This window comes from Plectropomus leopardus, chromosome 13, assembly GCF_026936395.1.
Source record: "Plectropomus leopardus strain MGB_pleo_1.0 chromosome 13, ASM2693639v1, whole genome shotgun sequence".
In the NCBI taxonomy this organism is placed as follows: Eukaryota; Metazoa; Chordata; class Actinopteri; order Perciformes; family Serranidae; genus Plectropomus; species Plectropomus leopardus.
In genome coordinates this window covers 6,469,663-6,482,834 of record NC_142188.1, presented here as the reverse complement: position 1 = coordinate 6,482,834, position 13,172 = coordinate 6,469,663, and the positions used below count along the sequence as shown (strand labels likewise).

The 13,172-nt window shown below is 38.6% G+C and overlaps 1 protein-coding gene across 4 annotated transcripts; it reads left to right on the top strand.

Annotated features, from left to right (window-relative positions):
• Positions 1 to 405: 405 nt before the first annotated feature.
• LOC121954838 (uncharacterized) lies at positions 406 to 11,834 on the top strand. Of its 4 annotated transcripts, none has more exons than XM_088086685.1 (7): positions 406 to 1,325; positions 3,391 to 3,539; positions 3,703 to 3,825; positions 4,062 to 4,089; positions 4,266 to 4,313; positions 7,128 to 7,229; positions 7,333 to 11,834. In XM_088086685.1, the coding sequence occupies exons 1-6, from the start codon at positions 1,289 to 1,291 to the stop codon at positions 7,226 to 7,228; spliced, it is 486 nt and encodes a 161-aa protein (XP_087942811.1). In that variant the 5' UTR covers positions 406 to 1,288; the 3' UTR covers position 7,229; positions 7,333 to 11,834. The 4 variants fall into 4 exon arrangements, with proteins under 4 accessions (XP_087942811.1, XP_087942809.1, XP_087942812.1 ...); XM_088086683.1 differs by having other exon boundaries at positions 1,041 to 1,325; positions 7,128 to 7,224; XM_088086686.1 differs by having other exon boundaries at positions 1,049 to 1,325; positions 4,266 to 4,295.
• Positions 11,835 to 13,172: the final 1,338 nt, after the last annotated feature.

Genomic DNA, 13,172 nt, shown 5'->3' with positions numbered 1-13,172 from the left:
TATTTCTTGCCATTTTGCTTTGGGTTTTACGTTATTTGCATTGATTACGTCATTTGTGTTGGGCACAGCCAGGGGTGTGGTTATTTTTCTTTGTGTGTGTGGTGGCGGGAGTTAAAACAAAAGGAGAGAAAGAAGGAAAGAAAGACACAGAGGGAGAGAGCGCCTCATATTTTTTGTTGACCGTACTTACGTTTGTTTATCCACGTTCGGTTGTTATCTATTTCAGTTTACCATCATTACTATTTTTCCATTTTTTGCTTGGACTGCTTGTTTGCCCTTTTGACTTTTTGTTACAATAAACCTTCAAAACACATTGGAACTGTGGAGTCTTTGGATGGAACGGGTCACAAAGGGCTCTCGTCTCTCAGCAGCTGAATGGTTTTAAAGACAGCAGCAACAATTATTATTAGTAGTAGTAGCAGTAATGGTAGTAGTTTTAATACAAATAATAATAACAATAAACTTTATTTGAATAGCACCTTTCATACAAGAAATGCAGTCCAACGTGCTTTACAAGAAAAAAAAATTACATGCACCAAGTGCTTCACATGAAAAGACATAAAAGATGTAAAGTCGATAAAACCTGCATGTTCACACGGATAACACCCACTTAATAATACTAGTATCAGTAAGATAAAAAAAGATAAAAAAATAGAATGCACAGTATACCTAACATAAGATGGAAAAAAGAAATTCAGAGATAATATCAATAAGAATAAAGCTTAAAAAATAGAGTGCATAAATGGAAATTAAAGCTAAAAATGAAGTGAATAAAAATTAAGGGAAAAAAAACATTGCAAAGAGGTGCAGCAGGTGCGTGAGTGCGAAGCAAAATGCAGAGCAGTTAAGTCAGAGCTGGTTAAAGTCTAAAGTGAAGTTTTTAGTTTTCTTTTAAACATATTTAGCGAGGTGGCTTCTCTGGTATGCAGGCAGTGTGCTGTGTGCTCCACAGTCCTGAGTTTATTCTCGTGCAGTAATGTCGCTATATTTGCATAATATTCTCCGAGGAGGAAACAAACAGAGACTGACACCTCCCTCCAGCTGAGTTGGGTGATCTTGTGTCAGGGCGGCGCTCGCCATGTAACACTATGCAGGGGAATTCAGCCGATTTCCGGAGAATGAGTAGGGCGGGTCAGTCTCTCGGTCTAAATGCTGGTTCACCACAGAGAGAGCGTTTATTTGCCCGCACTCTCTTTAGAGGACGGCTATCCTCGGGCAACACCTTAAAACCAACCAGGAGTCACCAGATCTGCTCAGACAGTGGAGAATACGCGGCGCTGCGGGCGAGATGCAGCGAAACGTGGTTATACGGTGCCTTTTTGTCTGTGAGTATTATCGTTATTTATTTGATAACTGAAGTCATACAACATGCGGTCTGTCTGCAGAGCAATGCGAGTTTAGCATCCGTGTTGCATCAGCACCAGCTCTTCATGGGAAAACCAGCATGAGGTTTTACACGGTGCACGTCCTTTTTCTTAAATTGAGAATTGGGTATGTAGGTTTTTAAATAAAAGGCAAATATATATTATCTCTATATAAAAGAATGGTCTTTTCAGGAAGACATTTAACTTATCAAAGCATGGTACACCCTTTGGGTTTATATATGTGTGTGTGTGTGTGTGTGTGTGTGTATGTATGTATATATGTATGTATATGAGGACAAGATGTCAACTTGATGGTGGATTTGTATCCGAACGAGTCGCTAATCATTTATTTCTATATATCCATAAATAAATATTTGTAAATCTGAATGCTTTTATCTTAGTTTGGTGTCACGCTGCAGATTTCCTCGACTGCTGTTTTCAGATTGTGTGAACATGGCTCGTGAAGTCATCATGTGGGAAGTGTGAGAGAAGCTGCGCGCTGAAACTATGTGCTCTGTGTTTGTTCGTGAGGGGGGAGGACGCATGTGAAGTGAAGTGTGAGGTGAGACAGCATAGGAAACTAGTCACACGAGGACCTTTGTGTGTGTTTCTGCTCTGTAATTGGCTCCCACAGTGGGTTAGACCATGATTTATGACACTGTGCTGTTGTGCCACTGACACAAATAGTCAAATAGTGGATTTTCCATTTACTATGGAGTGGTCTGCTGGAGCAGCAGCATCACGACTGCTGAGAGGAAGAGACTTGACAAACTTATCAAGAAGGCCAGCTCTGTCCTGGGGTGCCCCTTAGACTCAGTGCAGGTGGTGGGAGAAAGGAGGATGATGGCTAAGCTGTCGTCCATGCTGGAGAACGACTCCCACCCCATGCATGACACCCTGACTGCACTGGAAAGCTCCTTCAGTGACAGACTGCTTCACCCCAAGTGTGTGAAGGAGCGTTACTGCAGGTCCTTCCTCCCTGCTGCAGTCAGACTGTACAACCAGCACTGCTCCCAGCAGACCACGCACAACAATAACTGACTTCACTTGTACAGCTTAATACCACAAGTGCAATTTCACTTTTACTCATGCAACTGTAAACATTCTTTATTTAACTGTTGTGTTTCTCGGCGTTGTAAATACTGTATATATTGTTTGTTTATGTCGTCCTCTGTGCTTTATTTTCCTTCATTTTTATCCTGCACATTCCTTGTTTTTGTACTTATTTATTAATATAGTTTATTTTGCACAGTTATCTTTCTATTTTGCTATCCCTTTGCTGCTGCAATGTTGGAAATTTCCCCACTGTGGGACTAATAAAGGATTATCTTATCTTATCTTATTTGTAGCTGCCAGTTAAAACCAACAATCTGTCTTAACACTTTTAATTATTTTTATTATGTTTTCGGACTGTCCATCTGTACATCCTAATGCCTTTTGGGAATTCATTCAAATTTGACAAAAATATCCACTTGGATTCAACAATTAACTGAACAGATTTTGGTGGTCATGGGTCAAAGGTTAAGGTCACCATAATCTTGTCTGTGTCATTATTGTGAATGTTAAATCTAAAAACCCCTTGAGAGATTTTTCTCAAATATGGCACAAACTTTCTCTTGGACTCAACAATGAACTGATTAGAGTTTGGTGGTCATAGGGTAAAGGTCAAGGTCACTGTGGCCTTGCACCCATTCCATTCTCTTGAAGGCAATATCTCATGACGACCTTATGGGAGTTTCTTCAAATTTGGCACAAAATAAATTTAGTTGGCGTATATCACCCCTTTCTTTGCTGTTGAATGTTGTTTTGACGGTAGCTCTTCTTCATCCTCTCATGTTGGAGTGAGGGCAGACTCTCGAGGCATAATGGTATTATAAGAGCATGTGAGCCGAGGCTGGCTGGTTAGAATACTAATTTCATTAGTTATCTCTGCAACATAATACACAGATATCTTTGACATTATGTCAGAACTGTTACTTTTTCATATTTTGTTGATATAAGTTAATTAATTGCATGTCTTAAACAGTTTTTTCCCCAGACTGTATCCTTAAAGCAGTGCAATGCAGTGCTCAGGACCTTCCCTGCAACGTCACTCGGGTGAAGGGTGAACACACATGCTACAGTTTCCCAGAGTTCAAAGCAACTGACTGCAACTATCAGTACTTAAACAGCTCCGTAAGTTTGACATGACACAAGTTTTCTGTCTTAAAACAATCGTAGGACAAAAGTATCCCACACGCACCTTTGTCCTTGCAGGAACCACACAGGCGTAACTAATAACTTCAGTCAGTTTTTCAAAGTTGTTATGACTGTATTGTCTTTCATATGTTGACTTTAGCACAAAGTCATCGCCAATCACGGCGACGATGTTGATGAAGTGGTGGTGACGAAAAGCAACCGGATTCTCGTCACCAAGAAGTGCTTGAAACGGATCTACTACAGGCGCGACTGCATCTCTGAGGTATGACGCTAAAAAACATGAACTGCACACAATGCAGATGTGCAGAGGTCCAAAGTAGAATTCAGTACTCTGAATTATGCAAGATTAAGTGTCCCTGTCCTAATAATATTGGTTATGTGTGATGAGAATATTTAAGAAGTGTATTTCGTTTTTGGGAGTTACATATCAACATTACATAAGTGCATTTTATTGTGAAGACTGGCTGAAATGCATTAAAATCAAGTCTTTCTGCTCAGGGGACACCACGCCAAGGGACCTGCGAGAGTGAGTATCACTCCCTGTCAGACTTTGTGTCTGAGGTGTATTTTAGATTTTTCTTTAGATTAAAATTATTCTAATGACACTGTACATTTTTAATGTCAAATCTTTACTTTAATTTACTCAATAATCTGAATTAAAAATGTCTTTTTTTCTCCTTTTTTTTTTTTTTTTTTTTACAGCTGACTGCACTTGGCCTGAAGATGAAGAAGGTAAGGACAAACGAAGCGGTAAGAAACCACAATTTTTTGTCATATTTGAGTACGAACATCCTGTTTCAGAAAGATTCAGAAACGCAAAATGATTTGACATGAGCCACAATACGCCAGAAGTGTTAATGAAATTAGTATCTGCTCAGTCTCACTTCTCGTTTGTTGTTTGGTTTTGGAGTTGAAATGTGAGACATTATTTTTGTAAGCTTCCAGAATGAATCACTATTTCCTGTTGACTGTCACTGGAGATGTGAAATTAAGGTGTTGCAATCTCAGAGCACTTTTATTTATTCAGTCCGTTCATAAAAACTAACGGGTTGAAGCAAATTACTTTCACTTGCATGCCTGTCAAAGTCACATTTTAAAAAAAATAATTGTACTTGCATTTAAGTTTAGTCCTTTTTTATATTTTAAGGTGTATCCCTCAGCCCTCAACAGTAGAAAAAGTGCACAACAGTTCAACAAAATTAAGGGCGGCACCATGGAGGGCTGCAGGGATGGCGTATTTGTTGGTCAGCACTTAAGTTAACATCACCCTGTGTCCCTCGACAAAAAAACTGTCATATATTTCCGTTGGGTTTTGGATTGTTGCAGAAAAAAGTATCATGATAAACAACTGTTTATGATGCTGACACATTTTGTTCAGCAAGATGTCGCAAATGAACGCTTTCCCAAGTTTCCCAAATCAAACACTCCCACGATGTTGTGAGGACAGAGCGTGCAGTTGCATGTCTAAGAACAAAGAGGGCCTTTGTCTGTCCTCAGGCAGCACTGACACAGCACCTGTTTACAGGTGTCCTACAGTGAGAGCAGAGCAGGGAGGGGAGATGATTAATGCAACGGAAGACTAACATATGGATGTGTCTTGATACATTACTAGACACCTGCTGGACCAATTAAGTGATTAATTTGCCATCAAATGCTGGCACGTGCAGAGGGGGGGCAGAGGGTGCACCTGCCCCTTTTCCTCTCGATGCCCAAAGTGCCCGTTTGTCGAGTATGTGTGTGTGTATGTGGTTGCCCTCGGTCGGTCACATGATCCACGTAAACGTGCCCACACTTCGTCACTCACCGCCCAGACGTGCCCAGACCATCTGGGCACGTCTGGGCGGTGAGTGCCAGACGTGCCCAGTGGAGCCCTTTTCCTTCGCGCTGCTAATTATTTAACAGCTGATAGCCCAATGACTCCGGTGAGTAGGATGTGCAGCGATATTTGTTTGTGCACATCTGGTGTATTCTTTCATTGAAAGATGACTGACGAAGTAAAGTGAGCATGAGCAAGTGAGTGTGTGCAACTGAGTCTGCACACACTCACCTCTCATGAATGATAGCCGAGTTAATGACACATGCTGAGTCAGGCTTCTTTTTGTTTCTATATGTTTCTTTTGTCTTTGGCCGAGTGCATTAGAGAGATGTATAATTTTACTGTAAGTTGCAGTGGTTTTCCTGTGTTTGTAGAGGCAATGAGGCATAGGCTATACTGTATGTTATTTCAGTAAAACTATGCAATGTAGCCTACATATACAACAATAACAATAGTAATAATTAGAAGAATTTGAATTGTGATTTTCTCAACCTCTTGTTTAAACATATCAGTACACTACTTGTTTCTAGTTGTATACACACAAACTAAATATATTATGCATTAGTATAAAATGTAGTTTTATAAACTTTTATAACTTTGCTGTCAGTCAAACTGAATGAAAGCCCAAATACATCTAAATACATGATTTTTATATCATTAGATTCATTTTTACTTAATTACTAGTGCTGCGAATCAGCACCATGGAGCAATTTCATGTTGGTTATAGAGTATATGCCTTGAGAAGGAATGAAATGTCACTCTCTCTGTGTGTGTGTGTGTGTGTGTGTGTGTGTGTGTGTGTGTGTGTGTGTGTGTGTGTGTTTTATGTGCATCAGATTGTAGTTCATCTTCGTCATATTTCATTCTGCAGAGATTCCTCACAAGGAGAGGACAGTGATGTATGTTGAGTCCATGTTACATTCTTTACGAATATAGTTTGCTACCATTTAACCAGCTATACTGTAAGGTATGTTTCTCTATGGTGCTTCAAATACGTGCTCCATGTGCCCCGTTTAAACTTTGAGCACCTGCCCCTTCAAAGGTCTCTGCACGGCCCTGATCAAATGTTTACAACACTAATTTGTGGATTACACAGTGCACTGTGTGGTATCATGACTAAGCCTTTCTTGCCTCCCAGTTTGAATGCCTATGCATGCTAGAGCAGTGTAACAGTGAGCTCAGCAAGAACACAAAACTATTTTAGACATGATTGCATACCAAACTAATGACGAGATGCAAGTGGGTGTAACTGGATGAAAATCTTCTGCAAAGGGGCCAACTGAGGCACGTACACGTATAAAAATCCACTTACTATTAGCAGATAGTTGCTTAATGAAAGCTGTTATATAATTAATTGCAGTTAGGTTAATATTTAATATATTTGTTCTGCTCAGCTTGTGTGATTCATTTTCAACCTTATTCGTAAATTAACGGGAAAATGCTGTTTCAGATACGGGTTCATAAACCCGTTACAAATAATATTTATGATCATTATGTCAAGGCTGAAAGTGAACGAGGGCAGGTGTCTTTCATTTCAGTCCCCTGCCAACTTTCCCTCGACTTTCCGAGTGGCCTTCGTGTCACGTCAGCTGTTATGTAATACGAAGGGCTTAGGAGTGCCGGTTTCAAAAAAATTTGCATATACAACGATACAATAAAAAACTTTTGCAGATACACCTAGACTCGCCTCCGTGTGGACATGGCCTTAGAGCTGATGGATAAAGTGTCAAACAATCTTCTTTTGACAGGGATTTCCCAAACTGTCGGGATTGTTATTGGTGTCATCGCCGTGCTGCTGCTGCTGCTGCTGCTGGGGTTCCTGTACTTCTGGTTCAAACACAAAAAGTGAGGTATTATTTACCATCTCTCTCTTAATATGTCACTAACTTCCCTCATGTGGCATGTTTCCTGATGCTCTTTTTTGTGTGTGTATGTGGACGCGTCCCTCATTAGGAAGACGTACCATCCGCCCAGCCAGGATGATTCAGAGAGTGGAGCGAGTCAGTAGAGATTCGTCGTTCTACTTTGCTACAAGGGGTGAAAGTGTTTTATCAATCTTTCCTTTCTTTGGTGTGTTACAGAAGAATCATTATTTGACTCATGTCCGGTACTTTTCTTTTTCAATATATAATCACATTTGGTGCAAAAGTAGACATTTAGAGCGTTTTCTCACAGAATACAGTAGCACCCTTAAAGCTGGGGTAGGCAGAAAAAAAGACAATTAATACACTGTCCTCTGTAATAAGCCCCTCCCTCCAAGATATTAACATTTTCTCTCCATCTATGAAAAACTTTGCCTATATGGACACATTTAATTTTGAAACAAAACATCCTCTCTCTGAAATGATTGGCCAGAGTCTGTCGTCAGCCTAGATTTTCTAAAAATCCTAAAAAAAACCAAGAGGAGATGCAGAAGTCAATTTTTCTGTAAGACCACTTTAATTACAATAAGCTAAAAATTAAGCACCCTACCCCAGCTTTAAATCCACTCCTGTGTTATTATATATTCATGCTAAACAATATAAGCTTTTTACAGTGTTTTTTCTACTTTTTTAATAGCAGTGTGCATTTCATTACGACATTTATCTCATTTTTGTCTTCTGTGATCATGTTACAGTCACTATGTGCCTGTTATGGTTTGGGTTTGATTATCTGTTGACATAGATGAACTCACTCTCTGTTAACCAGCAATATGTGAACATGCCACTGCTGCCTGAAAGACTGGAAACACTGTTTTTATATATTTTACTAGTTATATGTAGGATCTTATCTATAGTTAGCTATAGTTATAGCTATAGTTTTAGTTTTAACAAGTTATCCATTTATTTAATCAGCTATGTATAAATGAGTGTGATTTCTGAAACTACGCTGAACAAAACTTTAAAGGCAAAACTAGTGTTTTACGCACACTGTAGTAATGGTGCTGTTTAATCAAAATGTGTATATGCCAAACATGAATTATTTTAACAAATCTGTCTCTTGTTGAGTGCATGAAAAATTCTTAGATCTTTAACTTAAACTCGTGAAAAAGTGTTTTGCGTTAAAGTTTTGTTGTTTAGTGTATGTCGCATAAACAGTTGTGAGACAGTATTTCAAACTTCTTTCCACTATAAGCTTCATTTTACTCTTTCATCATTAAGCTAAAAAACAAAACCAGTCGTTGTATTACTAACAGTTTTGGCCAATTATTTAATCAGTGTAATGTTTTTGAAGAATTCATGGAGTCTTCCATAAATGATGCAGTCACAGAGATGAGACTTTTCAAACAGCAGGGCTCATCTCTGCTCTCCGTTATGTTAAAACCAACCAGCTTTTCTGTCGTCCTTTGTATTTTATTGCAAACGAAGCACAAACTGTTCGAACAGCCATTGTATTAACTGCAAAGCCAATAGTTATTAATTGGTGCACAGATGAATTTCGGCTGTGGAAGCTGACTCTCTGCGGCACCAGTGCGTGCTCTTTGAGGACCTAATTTCCCCAGGAGTCTGTATCACGAAACAATCCGTATGTCCAGTTTTCTCAAGATGACCTAAAATTGGTGGTGTCACGAAACTGGTTGTCAGCAGATTCTGTAAGCTAAGGGGTTAATCAGTCCAGCTCTTAGCAGGTTATTGTCAAAAAGCTTTTATTTACAATAAAAACATAAGAATCACAGAGTTCAGAAAGAGCCAGTGTGTAAGATTTAGGGGGTTTTAGAGGCATCTAGCAGGGATGATCAGAGATTGAACTCAGCTAAAATTTATCCTGGTTAGAATCCCTTCAGTATTCCTTGTTTAGGAGGTTTTTACGGGGAGCTGAATTATCCGCAGAGGTCCCTTCCTCTCCAAAACTGACTTAAGCCGGTAAAAGTCGCAGGAAAAAATCACGTTACAAATCAACGATTCTCCTTCACTGCTCGGCATGTAGGAGGTGGGCTGTTTGTTAATGTGTCCTCACCTTATTTATTTCCCTAAAAAAAATTAAGATACAGAGGTTCAGACAGTTTTTACCAGGAGCTGAATTATCTCCAGAGACCTCTTTCTCTCCAAAACAAACAGACCAAGTCATTCAAAGCTGTGAAAATAGAGCAGTGTCATGTTACAAATCAGTGTTTCGTTCATTCTGATCGTCGTGGGGGATCTTCTAACTATGGTGGCCAGCACAAAATGGGAATGCTCCTATCTAGAGCCAGTGTTTGGTTCGGTTTGTCCGTTATGGGCTACTGTAGAAACATGGTAACATGGCGATCTCCGTAGTTGAGAACTACAGTAGCTCTCTATGTAGATATATTTGGCTCATTCTAGGGTAACAAAAACATGACAATTGCTATTTTCAGATGATTATACACTTAAGATAATAGACTTATTATAGGCCAAAATATTCCATTTCTAGCAACTTTTGCCCCGAAACACTAAAAACTGGACCTTTGAGATTGTATGATAGCAAAAACTGATTATTCAACGATGCAAACTGATACAAAATAATTGCACAACTTGAATACATTAAGAAATTGTGGACAAAGTAGAATCAGTATCCTCATATTTAAAGTAAGGCTAAATGGGAATATCCATATATTTTTGCTTTTTTGTCTTATTAACAGTGTTTGACACAAAACAAGTTTGAAGTATTGTACCAGAGTTTCTGCTGCCACAGCAGAAAGGAGAAAAAATCATTCAGATGAGATCTACATTACTACATTTATAACTTACTGAGCTAATGGTGAGCAAAGAGTGTGCAAATTTGTCCTTATAAGGACAAAGATAGGTGGCTTTTTGCTTTGTGATACAGACTCCAGATCCACTCAGGACACATTCCAGCAACCCGATTAACCTCAACATAAAGTCTAAACAAACCTCAACTTATCATTCCTATACTTTTGCTTAAGCTACACTCTACCTATATCGATATCTCCATATCTATATCTATCAATATAATTATATGATACATGCAGCTGCTGTATGTAACTCTGGAGAAAGACGGTTGATTGTTAAGTCTCATTCACATGTCGTCTAATACCGACAACTTAGGGTGAGTTTTTGGACTGAACCACTAAAACAAAGCTTCAGTATTTGAGCCCAGTTCTCATCCAAACTAAGCTTCAAAATATGATGCTGTAGGTACCCTTGTGTGTCAGTTTTGGACTTTCAGGGTCGGCGTGCCAGTTAACGCTCATTAAATGTTTACAGTCCTTTTCACTATAAACGTGCAACATATGTAAAACACTTACGTTTACTTAAGTTTAAAGAAACAAAAGTTAGTGGTTAGGTTAGCAAAACATAATTTGGATTAAAAATAAGCTTGTTTGTGTCGTGTAAAGTCATATACTTCACCTACTAGCACACTGTGTCTTTATTAAAATAAATTGACTTTTGGTTTTGCATGGGAAACAAACAGCAGGCTCCAGGGTGAAAGTCCAGGGTTTATTTGATCTGTACAGACTCCCTCGCTCTTTGTACTGCAGTAGTTTTACCGCCTGGTGCATGTCATAGCACTGCAAAGAATGTCTCTTTGTCGGTGTTGAACACGGATATCCACTGACAAAGCGGTGGTATTTGACGAGTAGGGTTGCTGCCCGCTGCATCAACATTTGCCGCCACCCGGTGTACATCACCCTGCAGCAAAGGTGCCTTTGTGCGTTGGTGTCTGAAACTGAGATCTACTTTATTTGACCATTTTAGACAACAATCAACCATCTTTCTCCAGAGTTACATACAGCACTATTACTATTTTTATAGTAATATATTTATATTTATATTTTGGAACTTTACATTTTATAGCATTGATTATATTTATCTATAAATACATTGCTGTTCGATAATTTCAAATCGTCTGCCAAAAAACACTTGATTGGGTCAAGTCGAAGACTGAGATGACTTCTCTACAGGTTGTAGAAAGTCCTCTTTACAAACATTATTTTATGTGAAGGGTTTGCTTTGTACAAAAGTTCAACCAGACTGACAAGTGAAAGAGACACACCCACCCCGGAGGTCCTGACCCCCGATAATAAGTTTACTGTCTGAACTTTACAGTTTTCTAACTGTGTTAAAAGAGTTATTATTACAGGAAAGAAGAAAAACATCCATACAACAGTTAATTCTTAACTTTTGAACAGCAGTGTATTTAAATAAATGTATTTTAAAAAATGACGCAATACTGGGCGTTGATACAATGTTGTGTACAATGTCATGAAATCCAGCGCTAAAATCTGGCTGTGTGGTTGCACCTGTTTTTTTAAAGGCGTTTTAGTTTGTGGTGCATTTGATTGCATTGTGAGTGGATAATGTACAATCATTGTATGTGTTTTAGTCTTAAATAATATGTCCATTATAAGTTAACTCTTATTCTCTCTGTTTACTGTCTGCCTTATGACATTTTACCATTATCTTGCATTATTCACTGTGTCAGAACTGTTTTTGCACTTCATTATGATTTGTTTTTTATTATTAAAAAATAATTAAAACACCATTAGTTGAAAAGGGAGTGTTTATTGTTTTATTGTTGTACAACAGCAGCGGTGTGTTCTTTTGTCTTATCTGTCCTCTCTTTGCGAGTGAAAACCGGTTTGGTGTTATCTCCTCTCTGTCTTATGACAGGAAGTGATTCATGCAGGGGTTTCTTTGCCTGTTAAGACTCTGAACGTGTGCATATGCACGCAGACACCTCTCTGTCATGTGGACACTGAGAGTGTAAAAAGAAAACGAGAAAAACACAAGATACACTGGTTTATTTGGCCGAGTACAATTTCACCAAAAACTGAGCTGTAATTTGAGTGCGCTGTTTCCTCTGCAGACTGATCCCAGTCAGAACAGAAACTTCCCCTCTTATCTTAACATGTTGAAATAACTTTAAATGCTCTTCTTGAAATAAAACCTCAATGTCTGGGTAAAGTACGTGTCATAATTGTTGGAAAATACTTTTTGAAAATGGCTGGAAACTGCATAGTACTGCATTGTTGAGTTAGACCATTTTATTTTTCACCGTTTCTGTGTCCTGGACCTTTTGGGCAGGCCTAAAAGCATGCTCAATGACGTACTGACGCCATTCTTAATGTACAGTTGCACTCAAAAATATTTAACCCCCCCTTTCAATTTAAATTAGCACAACACAACTAATATTACAAGTTGTTTCTCACTCAAATGCCACTTTTAATGACTACTGCAGTCTCAAAATTATTCAACCCCCTAATGACAAGCGTCTTTAGTACTTAATAGATCACCCTTATGCTGTTTTATGTAAACTTCAGGATGTAAACGTAAAAACAAAGTGGCATACCTTTGGTAAGTTTATTTTTTAAAAAGGCTATATTAATTTAGTCAGTGGAGACTTTAAAAGTGGAAATATAATTCTAAGAAGACTGTGAATATAGCGTGTCGTATTTCGACATGTACGTCCATTGACATTCAAATTACGCTAAAAGCAAAAGGCTCCAAACTGCTCTTGCTGTCAGTTGTGGGAAGTCTGAACTATCATTCATGCTGTGCACTGTAAATTAAATAAATAAGACGATATGTCTTTGCAAATATGTTGGGTTTATGTTATTGCACCCAATTTAGATAAAAAATAATAATTTAAAGGTTGTCAAACATTAGTTTAGTGGCCTGACTGCAGTAACTGAGGATCCGTGCCATCGTTTGCTCTTACTGTTTCACCGTGTCATAAATTCATGGAGTCATAGAATCATGATTATTATGATCAGATTATTATGTGTCACCATGAAGTGTTGTGACATCCAATGAGCACTGAATGAACTGCATGACTGCATGTGTCAAACTGGACTTCCCAGATTGTATTTCATGTCTCACCGGCAGTGAAAG

What these genes read in the sequence shown, in the direction of transcription:
- LOC121954838 (XM_088086683.1), top strand. Translation starts at nt 1,289, where the DNA reads ATGCAGCGAAACGTGGTTATACGGTGCCTTTTTGTCT. An exon ending in ATCAGTACTTAAACAGCTCC is followed by an intron (nt 3,540 to 3,702) that starts GTAAGTTTGACA and finishes TGTTGACTTTAG; the next exon opens with CACAAAGTCATCGCCAATCA. An exon ending in GGCGCGACTGCATCTCTGAG is followed by an intron (nt 3,826 to 4,061) that starts GTATGACGCTAA and finishes CTTTCTGCTCAG; the next exon opens with GGGACACCACGCCAAGGGAC.